The sequence below is a fragment of the Lepisosteus platostomus genome, chromosome 2 (assembly GCF_059453375.1).
Source record: "Lepisosteus platostomus isolate fLepPlt1 chromosome 2, fLepPlt1.hap1, whole genome shotgun sequence".
NCBI lineage: Eukaryota > Metazoa > Chordata > Actinopteri > Semionotiformes > Lepisosteidae > Lepisosteus > Lepisosteus platostomus.
Genome location: NC_142612.1, coordinates 30,791,961 through 30,811,318, shown reverse-complemented (window position 1 = coordinate 30,811,318; position 19,358 = coordinate 30,791,961). Strand labels below are relative to the sequence as shown.

The window sequence follows — 19,358 nt, the reverse complement described above, 5'->3', positions numbered from 1 at the left end:
CTCTCACTGCTCTTATGTACCTATGTATGTTATTCTTTCCAGTAGTCTGCACATTGAAATATTTGTAAAATAACAGATCACTAGAAGTGCTTAAATGTTAATATTATTTTATTCCAGATTTATGAAAGTATGGTAACAACATCGTGTTCATGAAGAGAGGTAAACATTGCTTTTCAAGAAAGTAGATAAAAGGTCTTCCACATTCTAAAGATATTCCACTCGGAGCCATCTGAAATGGTCGCAGTGGGTTACTGCTTTACACAGAGGATTGCATCGAGAAAGTTTCCTGTGTGTTTGACGTGCACTTCAGTGAACCCATACGTCTTCAGTAACTGGCTGTAGTCGGGTGCACTTCTCTGGCTGCCCTCACACATGCCAAGAGCCTGCAGAAGAGCTCTGCAGGGGACTTTCCTTTCTTCATCCAGGAAGATTTCAGCTACCAGCAGCCCACAGCCTAAACATTTCAAACAAATGGATGTGGCAGGTTTTCTTTTTTGAAAAAAACGAGATGTGACTTTTTTACTTATTCTCTGCATTTTTACAAAGCATCGAACAAATCTTGCAAGAGCGTTAAGTATGAAAAAAGCAAAGTAAAAGTCCAGCTTTCTTTTTAGAGTCAAAGCAAGTAAACTTGAGCTCACAGTCCTGGTTGAGGCCAAGAGCACTCTCCAATAAAATATTGACATTTTAGTAAAATCTATCCATTATCTAACCACTTTATCTAAATAGGGTTGTGGGGGAGCTGGAGCCTATCCCAGCAGTCAAAGGACACAAAGCAGGATACACCCTGGACAGGATGCCAGTCCATCGCAGGGCGCATACAGACACAGACATGCAAACTGACACCAGGGTCAATTTTCCCAGAAGCCAATTAAAGTACCAGTAGGCCTTTGGGTTCTGGGAGGAAACTCGAGCACCAAGAGGAAACCCACACAAACACAGGGAGAACAGACAAACTTGAACTCCAGCACTGCGAGGAAGCAATGATAACCACTGCTCCACCATGTTGCCCAGGAAACATTCAGTACTATAAAAATCACCCACTAAACATGACTCCTAAAAGTTATTTTACACATTCTCTTGTGGTTAATGTATACAGTCTTAAGAAATTAGGGTTAAGATGGAAAGCACATATAATTTTAATTTTTCTTTCCTTACCTGGCGTACACATTTTTGACAGCTTGCTCAACAAGATGTGTATTTTTTCCTCTGGCAAGTCATGCAGAATTCTGGCAAGGATGTACAGGTCTGCCTTTGGGAGATCATCTTTGAAAAAATCACCTGTTATGACATTAACATCAAAATCAACTATGCATCAAAAGAAACCAGATTAGAAGGTAAAGCTCTAAAACAACATGCCGGAAACTCCAAACCTTCTAAGGGTGTGGTAAGGACTACAGCCACATACTTCCAATACTAATATTTCAAAGCTAGAGTTGAGATAAACTGTGCTACTGAGCAGTAATTTCAACAAAATGTCCTTAAGTCTTAACCTTGTGACATGAATGGTTTCTCTGAATGGACCGCATGGTGTGAATGCATTGTGTGCATCAGGTAAGTGAGATTCCAGCTATTCAGGTTACAGCTGTGAAATCCCACCAGGTGAAACTCATAGGTGTGAAAATTCTGGGGTCATGTCATACAGATGATCCTGAATGAAATAACAAAGCTAAAGAAGTGCTTAAATGTTCATATTATTTTATTCTGCAAACGTCTCTGAGAAATCTTTTCAAAGGTCTGCATGGCATTCCTGGCACTGTTACACCTACTGAGTCTTGGTTTTCGTTTACAGCTTGGTACAATTACTGTACATGCCGCAGGGAATCTTGCGATCAGTGTTCCCTCCTGTGTGGAACACAGTGTGGAACATATAGACCACATAGCTTGGGAACATCTACCCTTTAGCTGCTGTTTTGAAAGGAGATTTGTTATGTCAGCAACTCTGAGCTGCAGTGGCTATCAAAAGCATTCAAACCCCTTGGACTTTTTCTTATTGTCTTACAATCATAATGTATTTAATTGGTATTTTTTGCCACTGAACAAGACAAAACACTCTATAATGTCATGAAGCAAAAAAACTGTAGAACACAAAGTTCTACAGATCCTCCTTAATGTATTATTAATACAAAACAGTAAATGGCCGACTGCATAAGTACTATGACACACCTATATAGGCTCTGGTGAAACCAATTGTCTTTAGACGTCACATAATTAGTCGAATGGAGTCCACCCTCGTGCAATTAAGCTGTTTCACATGAGTTTCAGGTTAAATACACCTATCTCTGGGAGCAGGGCCGTTAAATATGAAATATTTTAATAAAGTGACACACAAAACTTATTTTAACTCAAAATGAAATCTAAAGTTAGTGGGAGAGCAGATGCTTTATTCAGAACACAATAAGTTAGTCCCACACTAAGTCATAGGCCATCGGCTGCAAGCTAAAAGTGATTGCGGCCTTACTAAACTAGCTTGGAAAAAAAGTGAGCTGGTGTAAAACTGGTGAGCACAAGCAGAGACAGGGACAGATTCAGAAAATTCTACAGTGGGTGCGAGAAAATAAAAAGGAAGCAGGAGAGAGGATGCAAATGTGGCACTTTCGAAAGGTTGGTTGTAAAAACCAGGAGCGAAGAAGAAACAGACATGAAATGGAGAAGATGTGGAGAAAGACAACTGCAGAACTGTGTAGAACAGGGCATCCTCAAATACCACGTATCCAGGCAAGAAGGGCAAGAGTCAGGGAGGTCACCAAAAGGCCTATCACATCTCTAAAGGAATCAGTCTTCAAAGGCTGAGATGGGAGAAACTGGGCATTTGACAACAATTTGCTCTGTGCCTCACAAAATGTGGGATTTTTACTGCAAAGCTGGTGGAGATGTACACAAGAAGACTCATGTCTGTAGTTTCTGCCCAAGGTGCCTCTCCCAAATATTAATAAGTTATTAATATTAATCATAATAAAATAATTAATAAGTTATCTTCTTTTTATATTCATAATTTATATGCCATGTCAGAGGTTCTAAAAGAAAGAAAGACGGATTAAAGGTTCTATACAATTGACCAAGAAAATACGTACCGGCTACAAATTGAACTTGGTTTGTGTCTTGATTGTGGGGATGGAAGTGGTTGCTCATTTCAATCACGGCTGGTAAATCAAAGACTGTGACACTTAAACCAGGATTTAATTTTGCAAACTCATAGGCCATGGCTCCTGTGCACCCTGTAAAAAAACACAGATTTTTGTATGTGTATACATATATTATTATATAATTATTAATTATTTGGTATATTTATGTATGTGATTTAAAGAACCCCTACAAATTACTCCATGAAAGAAAATATTGAAAATATGTATTTATGTTATCATGTGGGAATTTGTTTTAAAAAAAATCTCTACTTTTATTTTATCCACACCTACATCCTATTCGGAACAACTCCTAATAGTGAGGGATATAAAGTGACATACAGTAACCATAGCAAAACCAGACTAACTACAGTAATCAATATTATTTGTGGAATTGTTCAAGACACATTTAGAGAAGACTTAAACATCACAATACAAATACAGCCTCAAAGTGAAGCCCAATAAAAGTGAGTTTGTATAGCAATTTAGCTAAAAACGTAATGTCAAAAAATTTTAACATCTCTTTAAACTTCCCTGGGACTGATTACATATGTTAAAAACACAAAACATCTGCAAACTTATTAATTTAGTTGTTTGGATTTTTACTTAGCATCTCAGTTTTGCCAAATGTGTTCTTTAAGCAACGTTTACAGGTTTTTATAATAATTCTAGAGCCTGTTTGACAGATAATTCAAACCTGCTGACTACCAACTGACTTGATGACCAATTTACATCTGTTTTTGACTATTTATTTTTAGCCAGTCATTAAAGTAAAAATCACAACTGTATTCATTTCAGAAGAACGGAGATCCTACTGCATCTATGGCATGTAAAATAGATATGGTTAATAATGCTAAAAAACCTATCGTATTCTCTATATGCAATAAATGTATACCTTGCTAAACGGGAATTTTGTTAAATAATCACAAAATATGAAGCATTAAGAGTATATTGTCTTTTAAGTTTCTTCCATATGATTCTCTTAAATAACTTTTACCTCCCAAGTCAAAGGCTGTTTTAAAGCGAGAGAGGTCAAAAGCTGTTGCTACATCTCCTGCTGTAACCTTGGCAATGCTGTGCATGGCATTCATGAAGCGCAAAGTCTTCTCCTTAGTGTCGTAATAGGTGTCCTGAAAAAAATATTAACATGAGGAAAGGGATTTTCTAGCATCAAACTTCTCTAAGGTGATATGCCAGCAGCCATATCACCCTGCAACTGGCAACTGGCAACCCACTGAAGCTAAGCAGGTGTGAGCCTGGTCAGTACCTGGATGGAAGACCTCCTGGGAAAAACTAAGGTTGCTGCTGGAAGAGGTGTTAGTGGGGCCAGCAGGGGGCATTCACCCTGCGGCTCATGTGGGTCCTAATGCCCCAGTGTAGTGACGGGGACACTATACTATAAACAGGTGCCGTCAATTGGATGAGATGTAAAACCGAGGTCCTGACTCTCTGTGGTCATTAAAAATCCCAGGGTGTTTCTCGAAAAGAGTAGGGGTGTACCCCGGCATCCTGGCCAAATTTCCCCATCGGGCTTTATCAATCATGGCCTTCTAACAATCCCCCTCTATAAATTGGTTTCATTACTCTGCTCTCCTCCCCACTGATCGCTGATGTGTGGTGAGCGTTCTGGCGCACTATGGCTGCCGTCGCATCATCCAGGTGGATGCTGCACATTGGTGGTGGTGGAAGGGAGTCCCCATTACCTGTAAAGCGCTTTGAGTGGAGTATCCAGAAAAGCGCTATATAAGTGTAAGCAATTATTATTATTATTATTAAGGGTTAAAGGGGAACTGCTGTCCCACTTTCTCAGACCGGTTATGAAATCTCGGGAACAAAATAAATTAATTGATGGTGTCGCAAAATGTTTACAAATTCCGCATTAAACACAAAATCAGGAACTTTGTGAAAGTACTGTATGGTCCCCATTTTGTCGCAAACCACTGAATGAGAGTTCGCACAAATGTTCTGTGATCTATGAGCGGAGTTAGTAAATATAAGTAAATATTATTTGTCTGCAAAACCGTCTCTAAATTGAGAGCAATATTTCTATTCCAATTTTAAGAGATGTATTCACAATCCTGCTCGTCTACAACGTAAACGGGCCTTTTCACATCACCGAAAGCAGTACTGCCTTGTTCTGAATCGCAGTACATGGCGCTGCACATATTGTACCTGGGACTTTAGTCTATTTTCTGATGTAAATCGAAAAAAGACAAATTCCTAATACAAGAAATTGTATATGGCCAATAAAGTGATCATATCTTATCTAAATTGGAGATGTTATGCATTAGTGTCATTTGACTTCCATTGGAATTTGAAACATACTCATCAATTCAGATTCTTTCTAACCCAAAAACATAAAAATAGCACTGTAGTTCCCCTTATTTAATATCAGCTAGATATCAAGTGTAGCACATGAAACAGTTATAGACTTTTTCTGCTTCATCATCTTGCTGTTCTTGAGAGTCTCTGTAAACTTTGGTCACACTTTTTCTGCTGAAGCTGGAGTATTTTATGAGATGGGGCATTCAGAACTGGTTTGAACTGGAATGAAAGAATGCTAGAATTAACTGGAATGGACACAAGTGCTACTATGTATACTATACTGTTATATAGGAATACATGCTACAAAACTAAGTACCCAACTATGTTAAAAGACGTTATCATTGGCAAACAGGGAAGAAGAAGATGTGCGTGATTTTGGAACAAGGCTGACCTGATAAGAGCAAGGGAGTGTGAAAGATAACAAAAAAATATTTAAGGCCTGTTCTAATTTAATTACTTTGAGAAACATACAACAAAATACACCTCTGTGTGTTTCGCTCCCATGCGGATGAAATAACTTGGACAATGTCTCCAACACTGTTCTCCAATGGAACAAAACGTAATTTTGGAATTCATAACATTACCATTCTTTATTGTGCAGTTCAGTGCAGTTCTTTTATAATTTTTGTGTTAACTGATTAAGGCCAAAACTCTCCCCCATTGCTCAGAAGGTAGCCTCTCACCTCGAAGATACGGTCAGATTTCTTCCCAAAGGCTCGCTCATTTTGACTGGTTCCTTCCCGGATAGCATGTTCCAGGTGTCCAAACAAAGGCCAGACATGATCGTTACAGTGCATGATATACCCATGTAGAGAATACTCACTGGTGGACACAAGGTACCGGCTTGCTTCTTCTGTATTTTTAAATACTGGAAAACAATTTTAACAACAAAAGTAAGTATTTCCTATCTTCTTGTAAGTGATGTGCGTGGCATGTATAGGGTTCTACAGACATCACAGACTTGCTACTGCTCAATTTTGAGTGGCTAAATACCGCTATTCCCTCTCAGAAGTTGGACGTTGACTGTACTGGATGGTGCATTAAATTGTACTGGAATGCCATTCATACCTGGCCAGGTAATGAGTGGTGCACACTCAAGGAACACATCATTATGAAATGGCTGTTCAAAGCTCTAGATTAAGCAATGCCTTGAGATTGAGGTACATTTAGCATCATTGCCACAATGACAGTCAAGCACTGCATGCTGAAACAGAAGAGAGTTTGGAAGTGATACTGCTATCTTTAAGCAGCACTGCTGTTTGATCTGAATTGCCTATCTGGAAAGCTACTTATTTATAAAGCCATCAGGAGGAGAAGTACAGTATTTTGTAAAAGAAAGATGGGATAGGAAAACAAAGTTGAGATGTAAGCAAGGGCAATATTTTGAGGTTCAGAATAAAACCTTTAATGCCCCACATGCATAAAAACAGACTGAGCACATATGTAAATAAAGGTTAAAAACAAAAATCAAATTTTAAAGGTACTTTCCAAAAACAAAGTCAGAGCAATAAATATATTAACTCATAAGTGCAAACAGATGGTTTTGTTGCTCCCAGCTGCAGGAACTGGAGTATTGCCCATGATATTGCTACATGTCATACCTACGGAATCTCCCTGTCGAGATTTTTCCAGCAAGCCCAGTGAAACAGCGGCATCAAGCAAGCGCTCTGTGCCAACAACAGAGGCTGGAATTTTCTCAGCAACCTCTGCAACTCTCAAGCCTTCTGGATGGGATAGCAAGTCAAACACTTTCAGCTTGGATGCTGCAAATAAGACCTACAGTACAAGTGAAAGGTAAAAATTCACTCACAATGGAACAAATACATATTACAAAGTTCTGAGAAAGTTCCAAAAGTAAGTCCACATGATTATGCTTAATACACCTAAAAAAGTACATTTGTATTACATCTCCACAATCCAATTATTCTTGTATTTTATAATTTGATTGTGGAGTGTAAATACAATTACTTTAATGCAACCATTGATAAAACTACTCTTGAAGAAGTAGAATTGCAAGCTATTGTAGATCTAGCTATTTTATTGACTGTACTTAGTAATATTGTTCATTCATAGATTATAAAAACAGAGCTCTGAAATGTTAAACTAAGCACAGTGCAAACACAAAGCAATCTTCACCATCATTGCACATGAATGTGGAATACATTTCTACATCCTTTGTTGCACCCAAGGATAACATGCAGCACCAAGACAGAGGTAACTGCTAAAATAAAGGAAAAGCCAACATCAAGCGTCTTAACAGGGCATTGGGCCACCACGGGCTTGAAGAACAGCTTGAATGTGCCTCAGCGTAGATTCTAGTGTCTGGAAATCTAGAGGAGGGAGGAGACACCACTCTTCCGCTCATCGAACAATTCAGTGACCACCCATGCTCTGTGGATGGGGGCAATGTCATCCTGGAAGATTTCATGCCCATCAGGATAGAAACGCTTCACCATAAGATGCGTGTGATCACTCAGAATGGTTTTGCTTTTATTTTGCCCATTAAGGGGTTGAGTGAATCTAAACAGACACAGGAAAATGCACCCCACTGCATAAAAAACCCGCCATAACCAATCACCGTGGGAAACAAGCACTTGAGCCTGTAGGCTTCTTTGTTGTGCGTCACAGATGTACTCGTCCACTTGTTGAGAACAGGGCAAAGGATGACTCATCTGACCTTATGACTTTTTTGCGCTGCTCAGCAGACCACTGCTTGTGTTCTTTGCACCCCCTGACTGTCAAAACTGTATTTTTAGGTGTAATAAGGGGTTTATGCATTGCAACCCCGACCATTGTATCCCTCTCTGAAGTTCTCGACAGACTTTACGTGATGAAATTGCCTGCTCACACCTTAGCTTCTTAGATTGTCATTTGTTGTCTTCTGACTGAAAGGCACACAACTGTTTTGCCCTGCATCTCAAACTAGTACACACTCTCCACAGTTGAAGAGCATGCGTGTTTGTCTATAGTTGCCCCTAATTGATGACGTCTTACACACAGACTTCCAAGCCAACATCACCTTAGCCACTTTTCCTCACAAAACATCAACAAGTTGAGCAGTCTTTGTCGCTGAAGCTCCTGCCAAACATGCCCTAAGAATCATTCCTCTTTCAAAGACACTGAGATCTCCTCTTCTAGCCATGATGGCCAAAATAATGGGCAACTGCCTGCCCAGCATTTTTATATAAGACCATAAGCATGAAGCGATGTTAATTGCTAATTTACTTAGGAACTACACCAGCTTTTAATATACTTGGTATCTCTCATTTACTCAAGTGTTTGTTTATTTTGGAAGTTACCCATACTCTTATGTCAAGACATTCTTTCATTTACTGAAAAAATGTATTGTAGAAGGACCACATACCAAAGTTTCTTTCCTGTTCCATGTTTTGTAAGCTTGTGTCTGTTCCTTCAGGTTACATTGTAAAGTGTTTGACTGTGATAAATAGTGTGAAAACTGTACAGTACTGTAGGTGTTTAGAGTGCATGTCATTCTCTTACAAGTCACAAGTTGGGAGGAGGTCTTTTAAAGGCAAACATGGGTTCGAGGGAGCATATCCCGACTCTGCCATGAAGACCAGAAGCCATGGTGAAGGAAGAGCAGCTGACCAAAGGTAAATTGTTGTTTCATTTGTTAGTATTCCCATTTCAAAGCTCTTTAGTTTCAGCAATTTCATTTTAGGACAAACTGGCTATGTTTACCATCCTTTCATTTCTTCTTTACTATCCTTTCATTTATAGTGTTAATTGCATGTATGATGTAGATTTCTACTTAGGAGAGATCAGTAAATTTGTCTGATGAGACTTTGTAAGCGCAATATCCGGTATCGGTTTTCCAGCAGTCCATTACTGGATCCGTTTCAATTACCCCTAACGGAAAAGACCAGGAGTCTAGATCCTACTGTATGTGGTGCTAACTCCGACAGAATAAAACTTACTGAGAGCCTGCGAGTTGCTGAGAAACTCTGAAGAAAAAGAGTTTTGGAGAGAAACCTAATAGTTTTTAGACTGATGGCTGTTTTTAAACTGCTTAGCAGCCCAGTTATGTTAGCGAGGGACTTGACTTTGAGGAAGTCAGTTAGCAGTAGTGCGAAGAGGAGCTAGGCTTTTGTAAATTTTTGTTTTCTTTCCCTCTCACTGTAAATAAGGCAGCACTGGTTTGTACCTTACACTGTGGTTGTGTCTGTTTTCCTTGGACCAGCTTTTTGAAAGATCCTGATACACCACCCATGGCCCTATTGTGACATGGTGCGTCACAATGTTTTATATAATAAAAAGGATACCTTTGAGGCTTTGAATCCATCCAACAGATTTGCGATCCTGTGAGGGAACACAGGCTTCCAGCCAGTCTGACCCTGAGCCCCTGTAGGGGCTACTGATCCCCACTGTGGTGAAGCAGAAGATCGTGACTCATTTTCACTTTTGCCGCCATCCTTGATTGAATCTGCAGGACCGGCTTCCTTCTGGTCAGGTTCTTCAGCTTCTCTTTCCCCCTCGCATGCCAGAAGTCCTTTCTCAAGGTCGCCCGGGCTTTCGAATGTTTCCACACTGGGGATGGAGTCATACTTGACACGTTTGACTTCGTTTTTGGAAGGGGGGTTGTAGATCTCTCCCAGCGTCTTGCAGAAATGATTCAGAGGGAACCCGACGACATTCAGAAAGTCCCCGTGGACATATTCCACCAGCATCCCACCTAGAGCTTGGATCCCATAGCCTCCTGCTTTGTCCCTTTAAGACAACCAGTTCAAGAAAAAAAAAAGAACAATCATTGTCTTAGTACAATTAACAATTGTTGTGTTTACAACCACTGCGAAGAAACACTGTGGTTTGGAAGTGTAATGCAAAATGAAAAATATTGTCATCTCAGGAGTTGCTTTATCGTGTTTCACCACACTGCACACTGAGGCTATGTGTTAATTGCTACATGTCAAAATGCCACTGGTGTCAGCTTTTTCTGACTGATAGTACACAAGACTACTCATTTTAGACCTACTTGTCATCCTACACCTACACAGACTGCATCATGGCTTCTATAATTTTGGTTGGTAATTGTCTCTTTGTGCACATTTTAAGTTTGCATGTATAGAGAATGCATTCATTGGAGAGTTCTATACAAAAGGAATGGGACAAATGAGCAAATTGTTAGTGTTTTGTAATTCATCATTCATATTGAATTCAAAGGTTGTCTGCCAAAATCTGGGTAAATTCCTTGTGCACTGTATTACTCAGCAAAGTTTAGCACATAGTGAAATGTTCCCTTTTATAAGTGCGTGGTGTCCAACAGCTTTTCATAATGCACAATAAGAAATACTGACAAGTCCAAGTCCAGTGCAATGTCCATCCATCTAAAAGCAAAGTGTAATGTTCTCAAACTGTTTTACAGACCATAACTAAAATGGTTAACTATGTTTAAAGTCTGTGTTTTTCATTTGTAAATGTAATATGTAATTGACCTTTAGAATCTTATAGGTTTAAATACAAATAACACACTCTATCTTGGATGATTTTCCAGGATCAGTTAGGCAACTTCACAAAGCAAACACAATCACAGGGCAGATGTACAGTACCAAAGTCTAAAAAAGTGCTTTTCAAAGCCTGTAAAATGTTTGCTTGAAAAGTATGCATTATAGACTGAAGTTAAAATATGACCTCAGTTCTGTTAGACAAAACATCTTCAAGCTGCTAACAGGTGACATACAGTATTGTGAAGTTTACATTAAGATTTTTCTCTAATATGTCTTAATTTCTTTACCCAAATAGTTTTTTGTCAGAAGATAAAGAAGCATTAAAGCATATATCCAACTACACACAATGCTGGTAAGATGGGGTTGCCTTTGCTACATCTGATCTTGTGTTTGACTCAGGCTCACAGTGCTCATATCAAAAGTACTGTATCACTTGTCATATGATAAGTACAACATAATTGTTCTTAAGCCCTTTTGAGTTTTTTTACACTTAAATCATGGGTCATATTATTATTATTTCAATCACAAACTTCACACAGAATAATCCCCAAACTGTTTTAAACCAGGAGTGTAACACCAGATAAAGATTTATTTATGTATTTATCTCTTGGGGCAAACAGATAAAAGACAATCACGTCTTGCTTGTTTGGTTGCAATTTGGACTTGAATTCAAGTATAAAGGCCACTTAAATAACATCTGCCCATAACATTTAATCTTGGTAAGGATCATGCCAAGTGAGATGTTCAGAAAGCCCCAGTGCACAGAAGGGCCTAGTTGGGTCTATACCCCCCATATGGTGCCAGTCCATCAAAATCTGCACATATGCATAATTTAAGACACAATTTTAGAGACATCAAAGTTACCAAGCACAGTATGGCTTTAAAAGGTGGGATAAAACTGGAAGATCCAGAAAAAACCCATGCAAACCCGTGGAAAACATGCAAACTCCACACAGACAGCAAATAACATGCAACCACAAAATTAAGTTCCATCAATTCACACTTCCACGTAGAGCGAGAATCTGTTGGGCTGCACGCACATTGGCTCACCACTGTGAATGTACTCCCATAGCATCTCTTCTGATAGCTCTGCAAACCTAACTTTAGTTTCTTCATAAAAATCAACAATATCGTATTCCACTTCTTCACCTAAAGAAGAAACAGACAGGAATTATTAGATGCCATACAGTATGATGTTCTGAAACACTCTGTCCAGACTGTAGGATAGCACACACAAGATCTATATACAAATCTACACAGTTTATATGATAAATTAAATGCCAAAAGCAGTAGTGCTTCTCCCCATCCTGTACTTCTACTGGTACTGTATAATTGTTGATAATCCAACAACTGAAAAGTAGCTGCTGTTATTGCGAATCAAGAGCAATCAACGCAACCATGATTGCATTGAAATAAATCTATTCCTGTTTAAAAAAATCTATTCAAGCAAATATCTTAAACAGGTAAACTTAAAAAAAACAATTCAAAGCACCCAAAAAACAATTTGTTCAGGAATATGGGATATTTTTTTCCTGAGGTCTTGAGCTAAACCATGCACATATTTTATTGACGTCTCCCTTTTTTCCCCTAAGAACTGATCCTCTTAATCTAGTTAAATTTCTAACCTTTAAATATTTTTGCAGTGCCTAGAAAAGTGATGCATTGAATGCCTTTATTTCTCCCACAAACTGTCACACTGTTCTCTACGTACCTGACTCACTGTTGCAGTGAATTATTACAACTCCTGTATACACGCTGTGCTCTTTACCGCTTAGCCTAGAAATGACAAAAAAAGTGAACACAGAACAATCATATACTAATCCTTCTGCTCTCCCATTACGTACATTTCAAATCCCTGCATTAAAAAATTTATAAAAGCCAGGGTTTTGGAACTGAAAGTTCGGTTCATATCCCAGGTGGGGCACTGTAGTTTTACCCTTGTATTGTTCCTATAAAATGTCCTCCCAGGAATCTATTGTAAGTCTCCCTGAATAATTCAAATAATGACATAAATATCCGAGGAGAGAGATGGTCAACTCCAGTCCTCTAGGTTTCACAAGCACAAAAAAATCAACTGATTAAAACTTAAAACAAGGCATAATTCCGCTTCTTATCAAAATGATTAGGTCAATAAAGCTACTGTGATCTGAGGTGGAATGTAAACCAGAGACAATCCTGCTGTTCCTGAAAATGAGAACTGCCCAAGCCTGTCCTAAGAGCTCGAGACTGGCTTCATCTGTCTCAGCAGCCCCTCGCAGCCAAGATATTGCTCGTTCTTGTCTAGGCTCAGGCACTGTTCAAACTGATTACCCAAGCAGCTGCATACAACAGGCTCAACACTGCCAGAACAGGGCAGTCAGCCCGGGTAACCTTAGACTGCCTCTCTGTGACCCACTTGGCACCTGTGAGCTTTCAGAGCTATTTGTGAAAGACCAAGCACTCTTCAGGTCAACGCTGAGGGCACAGTGGATGTTTCTGGGGACAACTGTGCTTGTTTTTCATTCAGATAGATTTTTATTTCTCTACATCAATACAGATGCTGTGCATACCTGACGTTGAGAAACAGACTTCATATAGTATTGGGTATCATGGAACCAATATGTCTGGAGGTCTTAATAACTGGCACGAGTAAAGCTCTGTACTTATTCTTCCTCAGACGGGTAACAGCATTTTCCTGCTGCTTACTTTAAACCGAGCTGCCAAAGTAATGAATTGATGCAAACCTGGAAAGCATCCTGTAGGCATCTTGCTTATCCACTGGCTTCTCCAGGATGCAGCCGTCAACTGTCTGGGACAGCAATGCCAAGAGAAAGGTGTAACAGTCAATGGCATTTCTGGGAAAAATTCCACTTAAAAGACCAACTAGGCAAATAAATAGATTTTTCTCATGTATTACAGTGGTCAGCTCTAAATAGCTGTAATATTATCATTTCAAAATAGTAAGGAAACTCATCTGTCGCAAACATCTATTCCTCAGGAATTTAAAAAAAACTATCTAGCATGGAGAAAAAAACACAAGGCTTAATAAATAAAAAAAGGGTTTCCAGAAAATCTGTCTAATAAATCTCAGCGGTGCATAAAATCATAAAATTAAAACACTCAAAATGCCTTACCACAACTGTATCTGCACCAATCACAATATCTGGAGTTTTTAGGTGTTTCTGAATTGAATAAAAAAACAAGAAAAATAGCCAATAAACAGACATCAAAATAAGGTGATAACATTTCTTAAAAAACAAAAACTCTTACCTTTGAACTTCAATGACCATAAAAAGAAAGCCAAAAGATTCGCATTTCTTTTTACCCTAAAACAATTCAAATTTGATCGACGCCAGTTTCACGTTTTCTATGCTGTGTGTTAGATGGACATTAGTGTACAGTGCAGTGACTGGATTGTGAGTCTGTTCCAACTTCCACAACAGAGTCCAAAAAACAGATTCACTCACAAACTGCATTCGTCTCGCCACCTCCAGCGCTTTCTGCTTTGCCGTCTCCACAGCATATTCATAAGGAGCTTTGAACAACGACTTGTCCAGGGTTTCCTTAAACCACGAAGGGACCACCTCAAACCGCAATCCCTGGAATATTAAAAAAAGGAGGGTCTCACAGATTCTGACCTTGAGACAAACCAAGAAACACAGGGAGTTCACCCGAGCCCGGCACAGAAAGTCAGTGAAATGGAGAAGAACGCCTCACCACGTTGGTCAGGATCTCACGGCGTCTCGGAGAAGCGCTTGCCAGTACAACCAGCTTGCCTCCTAACTTAGATATTACTGGGTTCAGCACCATGTTGTAGCTCCCCCAACGTCCTTTCAGATCTGTGGAAATCACACACACAAAAAAAAAATCCAATGCACGACTTATTGGAAAACAAAATAGAAATGGAAATCAGATTCATGCGGGGAAAATACTACAGCGGTGAAGACATTTGATGTAAACACGTTTTATTTTCACTTATCTGTCAAACAAATTAAATGTATGTATGGACATTTAAGTCTGTGATTTAGTTTTAAGTAAAACTTAAAAACTTGAGAAGATGTTATGTTTTTTTTTACCCGTACACCTGAAGGTGGCACTGTGAAAACAGAACTCGCTAACCTTTATTTAAAAACATCAAAAGGCTTATTATTATCATCATCCAGTACTTTCATAATTTAAAGACTTTAATCAGTTACATACTACAAAGGTCATTTCAAACACCAGCTAAAGTGAAATCTGTTTTGATACAAATGCATTACAGTTGTAACATTACACTATACGTAGTTCCTGCTTTAAAAAAAGACCGAATGATTGATTTTAGCAAGAAATTATGTATTTAGTTGCAATAAAAAGGCCAGTGTTTTGAGTTTCTTGAAAACCACTTTATAAATAGTACTGTATTATTATTCAAATTAATGAATAAAGCTACAATTAATAAGCAAAATATGCTCATGCATCAAAATTCTAAGTGGAACAATTCTGTCTCTCTAGATTGACAACTTTGCATTCTTTTATGGTGCTCTTTTAAAAAACACCAGTAAGGAAATACTTCTCTTATGTATGTCATGCTCCTGTTTTTTTTAATCTAACCTAATTTTCACAACACAAATACAAATCTCTCCACAGTCCATGTAAATCATTAATATTGTGCATTATTATTCTGGATTATTAAATAGTTTTACAACTACAACCTTTTCGTCTTAAACAGGGCAAGCACAGTGGTTAGCATTACTGCCTCGCAGTAACAGTCCTGTTCAATGTGTATCCTGATTTGTTCCCATTGCTTGCTGGGACAGGCTCCAGCTCCCCCACGACCCTATATTGCGTGAAATAGTTCGAAAATGGACGGGTATATGTATTTAAAACTATTACCCTTCCAAAACAAAAGGGAATTTGTGTTCCTGTCACTAACATAAATGTTGTCTATTCAAACAACGTTGATAACATCTACTATCCAGCTGTGTTTGAAAAACAACAGAGAAAAGAAAAGGTGGGGAGCTGTGTCAGCATGCGTAGGCTGCAAAGGAACAAGTAATAGGTTTATTCCATTCTTTTCAGCATGGAATAAACCTATTACTTGTTCCAGAGAAAAGAAAAGATCTCATTTCATAAAATGCTATAAAAGGCAGACCTCTTTAGAAACTGCAAAAACAGCTTCCACCCAAACAGCCAAGATAATTAAATAATTAAAACACATTAAAATAGTTCTAAACTAATTTTATGTCGATTTATAGTTCTTTAAATATTGGCTAGTATAGCTAAAAAAACTGAAAGACCAAAGGAGTATTTTTGTTCTTCTGACATAATGTTTGTATGTCTATATTTGATGTTTCACATCAACTTTACAAGTACAGCACACTTAGAAAGCTGGAAGTGCTAGAGATAAAAAAATGACCACAATTACATGGTTTAAATAGGGTCTCTGCTGGGCATTAAGTAATTGAGGTCTTGTTGGTTCATTTCCATCTTAAACTGACCTTTTGTATTTAATTGATTAAACCCAAACCAAATTATTTTTTTCTTTTATTTGAAAGGTGTTAGAATAAATGGTCAAAGAAGGAGCCTTAATATCAGGCTAAGCAGCACATAATCTGTTATGGCAAGTTTCTGAAAATCATTGCTTACATTTGAAAAAAAATGTATTCTGTAATTACAATATATCCGCTCTCTCTTAGAAAAGAGTAACATATTACAACATGCCCAACATTAACATTATTCAACATATTTACAGCCTCTCTAATACTAAATGAAAGCTAATTGGTGGTATTTTTGTGAGATATCTAAGAGTATATTAATTTAATGTAGTTAATGTGCAGTTATGCTGCTAGCAATTTCAAAGAACAATACTTTATGGCAATCACATTAAATTAAATATTGATAACACATATAATACTGAAAAAATATTGAATATTAGTATTCATTTTACTGGATGTGATCAAGCCAGTGTTATCTACTTCTCACTATTACAAAAGGCTAGAAATGAAGTGTAAATGAAATTAAGTTCATACTGCGACACTTGTAAGAACAGCTATAAAGGAAAAGTATCACCTATGCGCTTAAATGCCTAAGCAAATTTAAAAAATTTAAATGTAAGAAAAGAGCTTCAGTAATTGAGGGCCACATAGTCCAGTGCTTTTCATTACAACTCTGATCTGAATTGCCTAAATGATTTAATTAGCAAATTAAGTCACCATATCCTCTTTTCATATGTTTTTATTAGACAAACACAAACTTTATTTTCTGTAGCTATAATTTTGGATCTCCTATTGGGCTAGATTACATTGTGCACTTTGCATGAATAAATACAGTATGTGAATGTTTCACAGCAACATTGCACAAACAAAAAAAGTTTACATAATGCAGAAGGTTACCAGCAATTCTGAACATATTAGGTAACAGATCTCTGGGAAGGCAAAAAGGGTTTAATGCACAAATGAAGAGTAGTCCAGTCTGAGTTTTCCCTTCCATTAATATTCTTTTAGTGAGAATCTACTGTCTGGTTGCAAAAATACCTCACATACAGCTGTGCAGTGGTTCATCACATTGAAAGCAATATTTGATTATATAATGGTTGAATTATGTAAGACAGATTTAAAGTTACATTTTCTCTTAACCTCAGAGAAGGTGGCTGAGTACAGATATTTAATTATGGGTGCTTTTAAGCCAGAAGTATCAGACTCGGGTACTGGAGGGTCTATTGTCTTCTGGATTTTTTTCCCCATCTGAGATATCATTTGCTGCACTGTAAATGCATCCTTGTACTGTATAGTTGGTTTAATAATAATTAATAGTTCCTTACACGTATATAGCACTGTTCTGGATACTCCACTCAAAGTGCTTTACAGGTAATGGGGACTCCCCTCCACCACCACCAATGTGCAGCCCCACCTAGATGATGCGACGACAGCCATAGTGCGCCAGAACACTCACTGCACATCAGCTATCATTGGGGAGGAGAACAGAGCGATGAAGCAAATACATAGATGGGGATTATTAGGAGGCCATGACTGGGAAAGGCCAATGGAAAATTTGGCCAGGATGCCCTGGGATTTTTAATGACCACAGACAGTCAGGACCTCGGTTTGACATCTCATTCGAAGGACAGCACCCATCACTATACTGGGGCATTAGGACCCACACAGACTGCAGGGTGAACGCCCCCTGCTGGCCCCACTAACACCTCTTCCAGCAGTAACCTTAGTTTTTCCCATCCGGGTACTGGTCTGGCTCACTTCTGCTAAGCTTCAGTTGCCAATTGTTTAATTGTTTAATTAACTGCAGAACTGTAATACTTCTAAGATTATGAGGTGTTTCAAGGTACTTTAAATGAATGCTTTGAGCTCAACTACAAAATACCTTTAAATCTTTAACTAAGCAATTAGGTTTAATGTTTATTTGACTGCTCAGGTTAGAACAAAAAGCAGAAGACAGGTCCTCCATGAACTGAGTTTGAGACTCTGCATTAAGGGGTCTCCAACCCTTATCCTGGAAAGGTAATCTTCTGGTTTTAACCAGATTAGTGCTCTAAGGAACCATAACTGGCACTGTTCTGCGAGATGAAAGATGAGGTTTAACCACCATCTGGCAGCAACTTTTACAGCATTACAACTATTACAGTACATGCTTCTAACTACAGCAGGGGTGCCTCTATTTCTTTTGTCCTCGCAACAGGAAACTGGTGGGTTTTTTTAGGTTTCCTTAATAACATCCACATCTAAAGAGCCTGTACAAAAGTTACGTTTACAATTAAAAGTTCACCAGCTGGATGTGCTAGATTGCTCAGCATGAGGTCCGTATTTGGGAAACTCTGCTTCAGGGGGTAAAAGAGAAGTGAACGAAAGCTCTGAAGCGCACTCGTACCGGTTACTTCATTTGTCTTTATTTACAAAACTCTCCTGGGTGAATGCATGAGTCATTACTATATAGTATTATTAGTAACACTGGCATATATGTAAAACTTGAGGATACGATCTCGCAACAGAATATATTGCAAAATGCGCCAATAAAACTGTATATGTTCTTTTCAACCTCACCCATAATTACGGTAAATGGCTATTGTGCAAGAGACTGACGAGAAACAATAAAAAGTAAAAAAGACAAGGGATGACTGTTTTGTAACCTAGCTTGCAAACGTAAGGACACACTAGCTGCATCGTAATTTGCAACACTGTGCAATCGCCTGCTGTCACACTGCATATGCAACCTCAAACGTAGCGCGGGATGGCAATCAGTCCACCGCAGCATTCTTACAGGAACTGGTGTTTGCACACTATAGCTTCCTAATAGTACAATACTGTACACTTCAAAAGAAAACGATACCTGTTAAAAGTTCCCAGCCATTCAACTTTCCTTATGCTTACTGCAGCAGCTCCATCCGATCAGGAGGAGGAGGAGCATACTTGTGCGGACGTGAACTTTGCTGACAGGAAGAAAAAGGGTGGAAGAAGGGTCATGAAGTGTTCCTGAG

At 38.5% G+C, this 19,358-nt stretch overlaps 1 protein-coding gene across 2 annotated transcripts; it reads right to left on the bottom strand.

Annotated features, from left to right (window-relative positions):
• Positions 1–90: 90 nt before the first annotated feature.
• Positions 91–19,350, bottom strand: asmtl (acetylserotonin O-methyltransferase like). 2 transcript variants are annotated; one of them, XM_088604867.1, is made up of 14 exons: positions 19,211–19,350; positions 14,609–14,730; positions 14,359–14,490; positions 14,026–14,073; positions 13,636–13,700; positions 12,624–12,688; positions 11,953–12,061; positions 9,731–10,175; positions 7,049–7,223; positions 6,131–6,315; positions 4,120–4,252; positions 3,075–3,218; positions 1,159–1,281; positions 91–454 (listed from the first exon to the last, which is right to left on the bottom strand). In XM_088604867.1, the coding sequence occupies exons 2-14, from the start codon at positions 14,699–14,701 to the stop codon at positions 249–251; spliced, it is 1,923 nt and encodes a 640-aa protein (XP_088460993.1). In that variant the 5' UTR covers positions 14,702–14,730; positions 19,211–19,350; the 3' UTR covers positions 91–248. The 2 variants fall into 2 exon arrangements, with proteins under 2 accessions (XP_088460993.1, XP_088461003.1); XM_088604877.1 differs by lacking the exons at positions 6,131–6,315; positions 7,049–7,223.
• Between the last annotated feature and the right edge of the window lie 8 nt (positions 19,351–19,358).

Excerpts from the sequence above, each read along its gene's own strand:
- asmtl (XM_088604867.1), bottom strand. The coding sequence starts at position 14,701 with ATGGTGCTGAACCCAGTAATATCTAAGTTAGGAGGCAAGCTGGTTGTA. Across the intron at positions 12,062-12,623 it reads TCACTGCAACAGTGAGTCAG|GTGAAGAAGTGGAATACGAT; the intron begins GTACGTAGAGAA and ends TTTCTTCTTTAG. Across the intron at positions 3,219-4,119 it reads AACAGCCTTTGACTTGGGAG|GGTGCACAGGAGCCATGGCC; the intron begins GTAAAAGTTATT and ends GTTTTTTTACAG.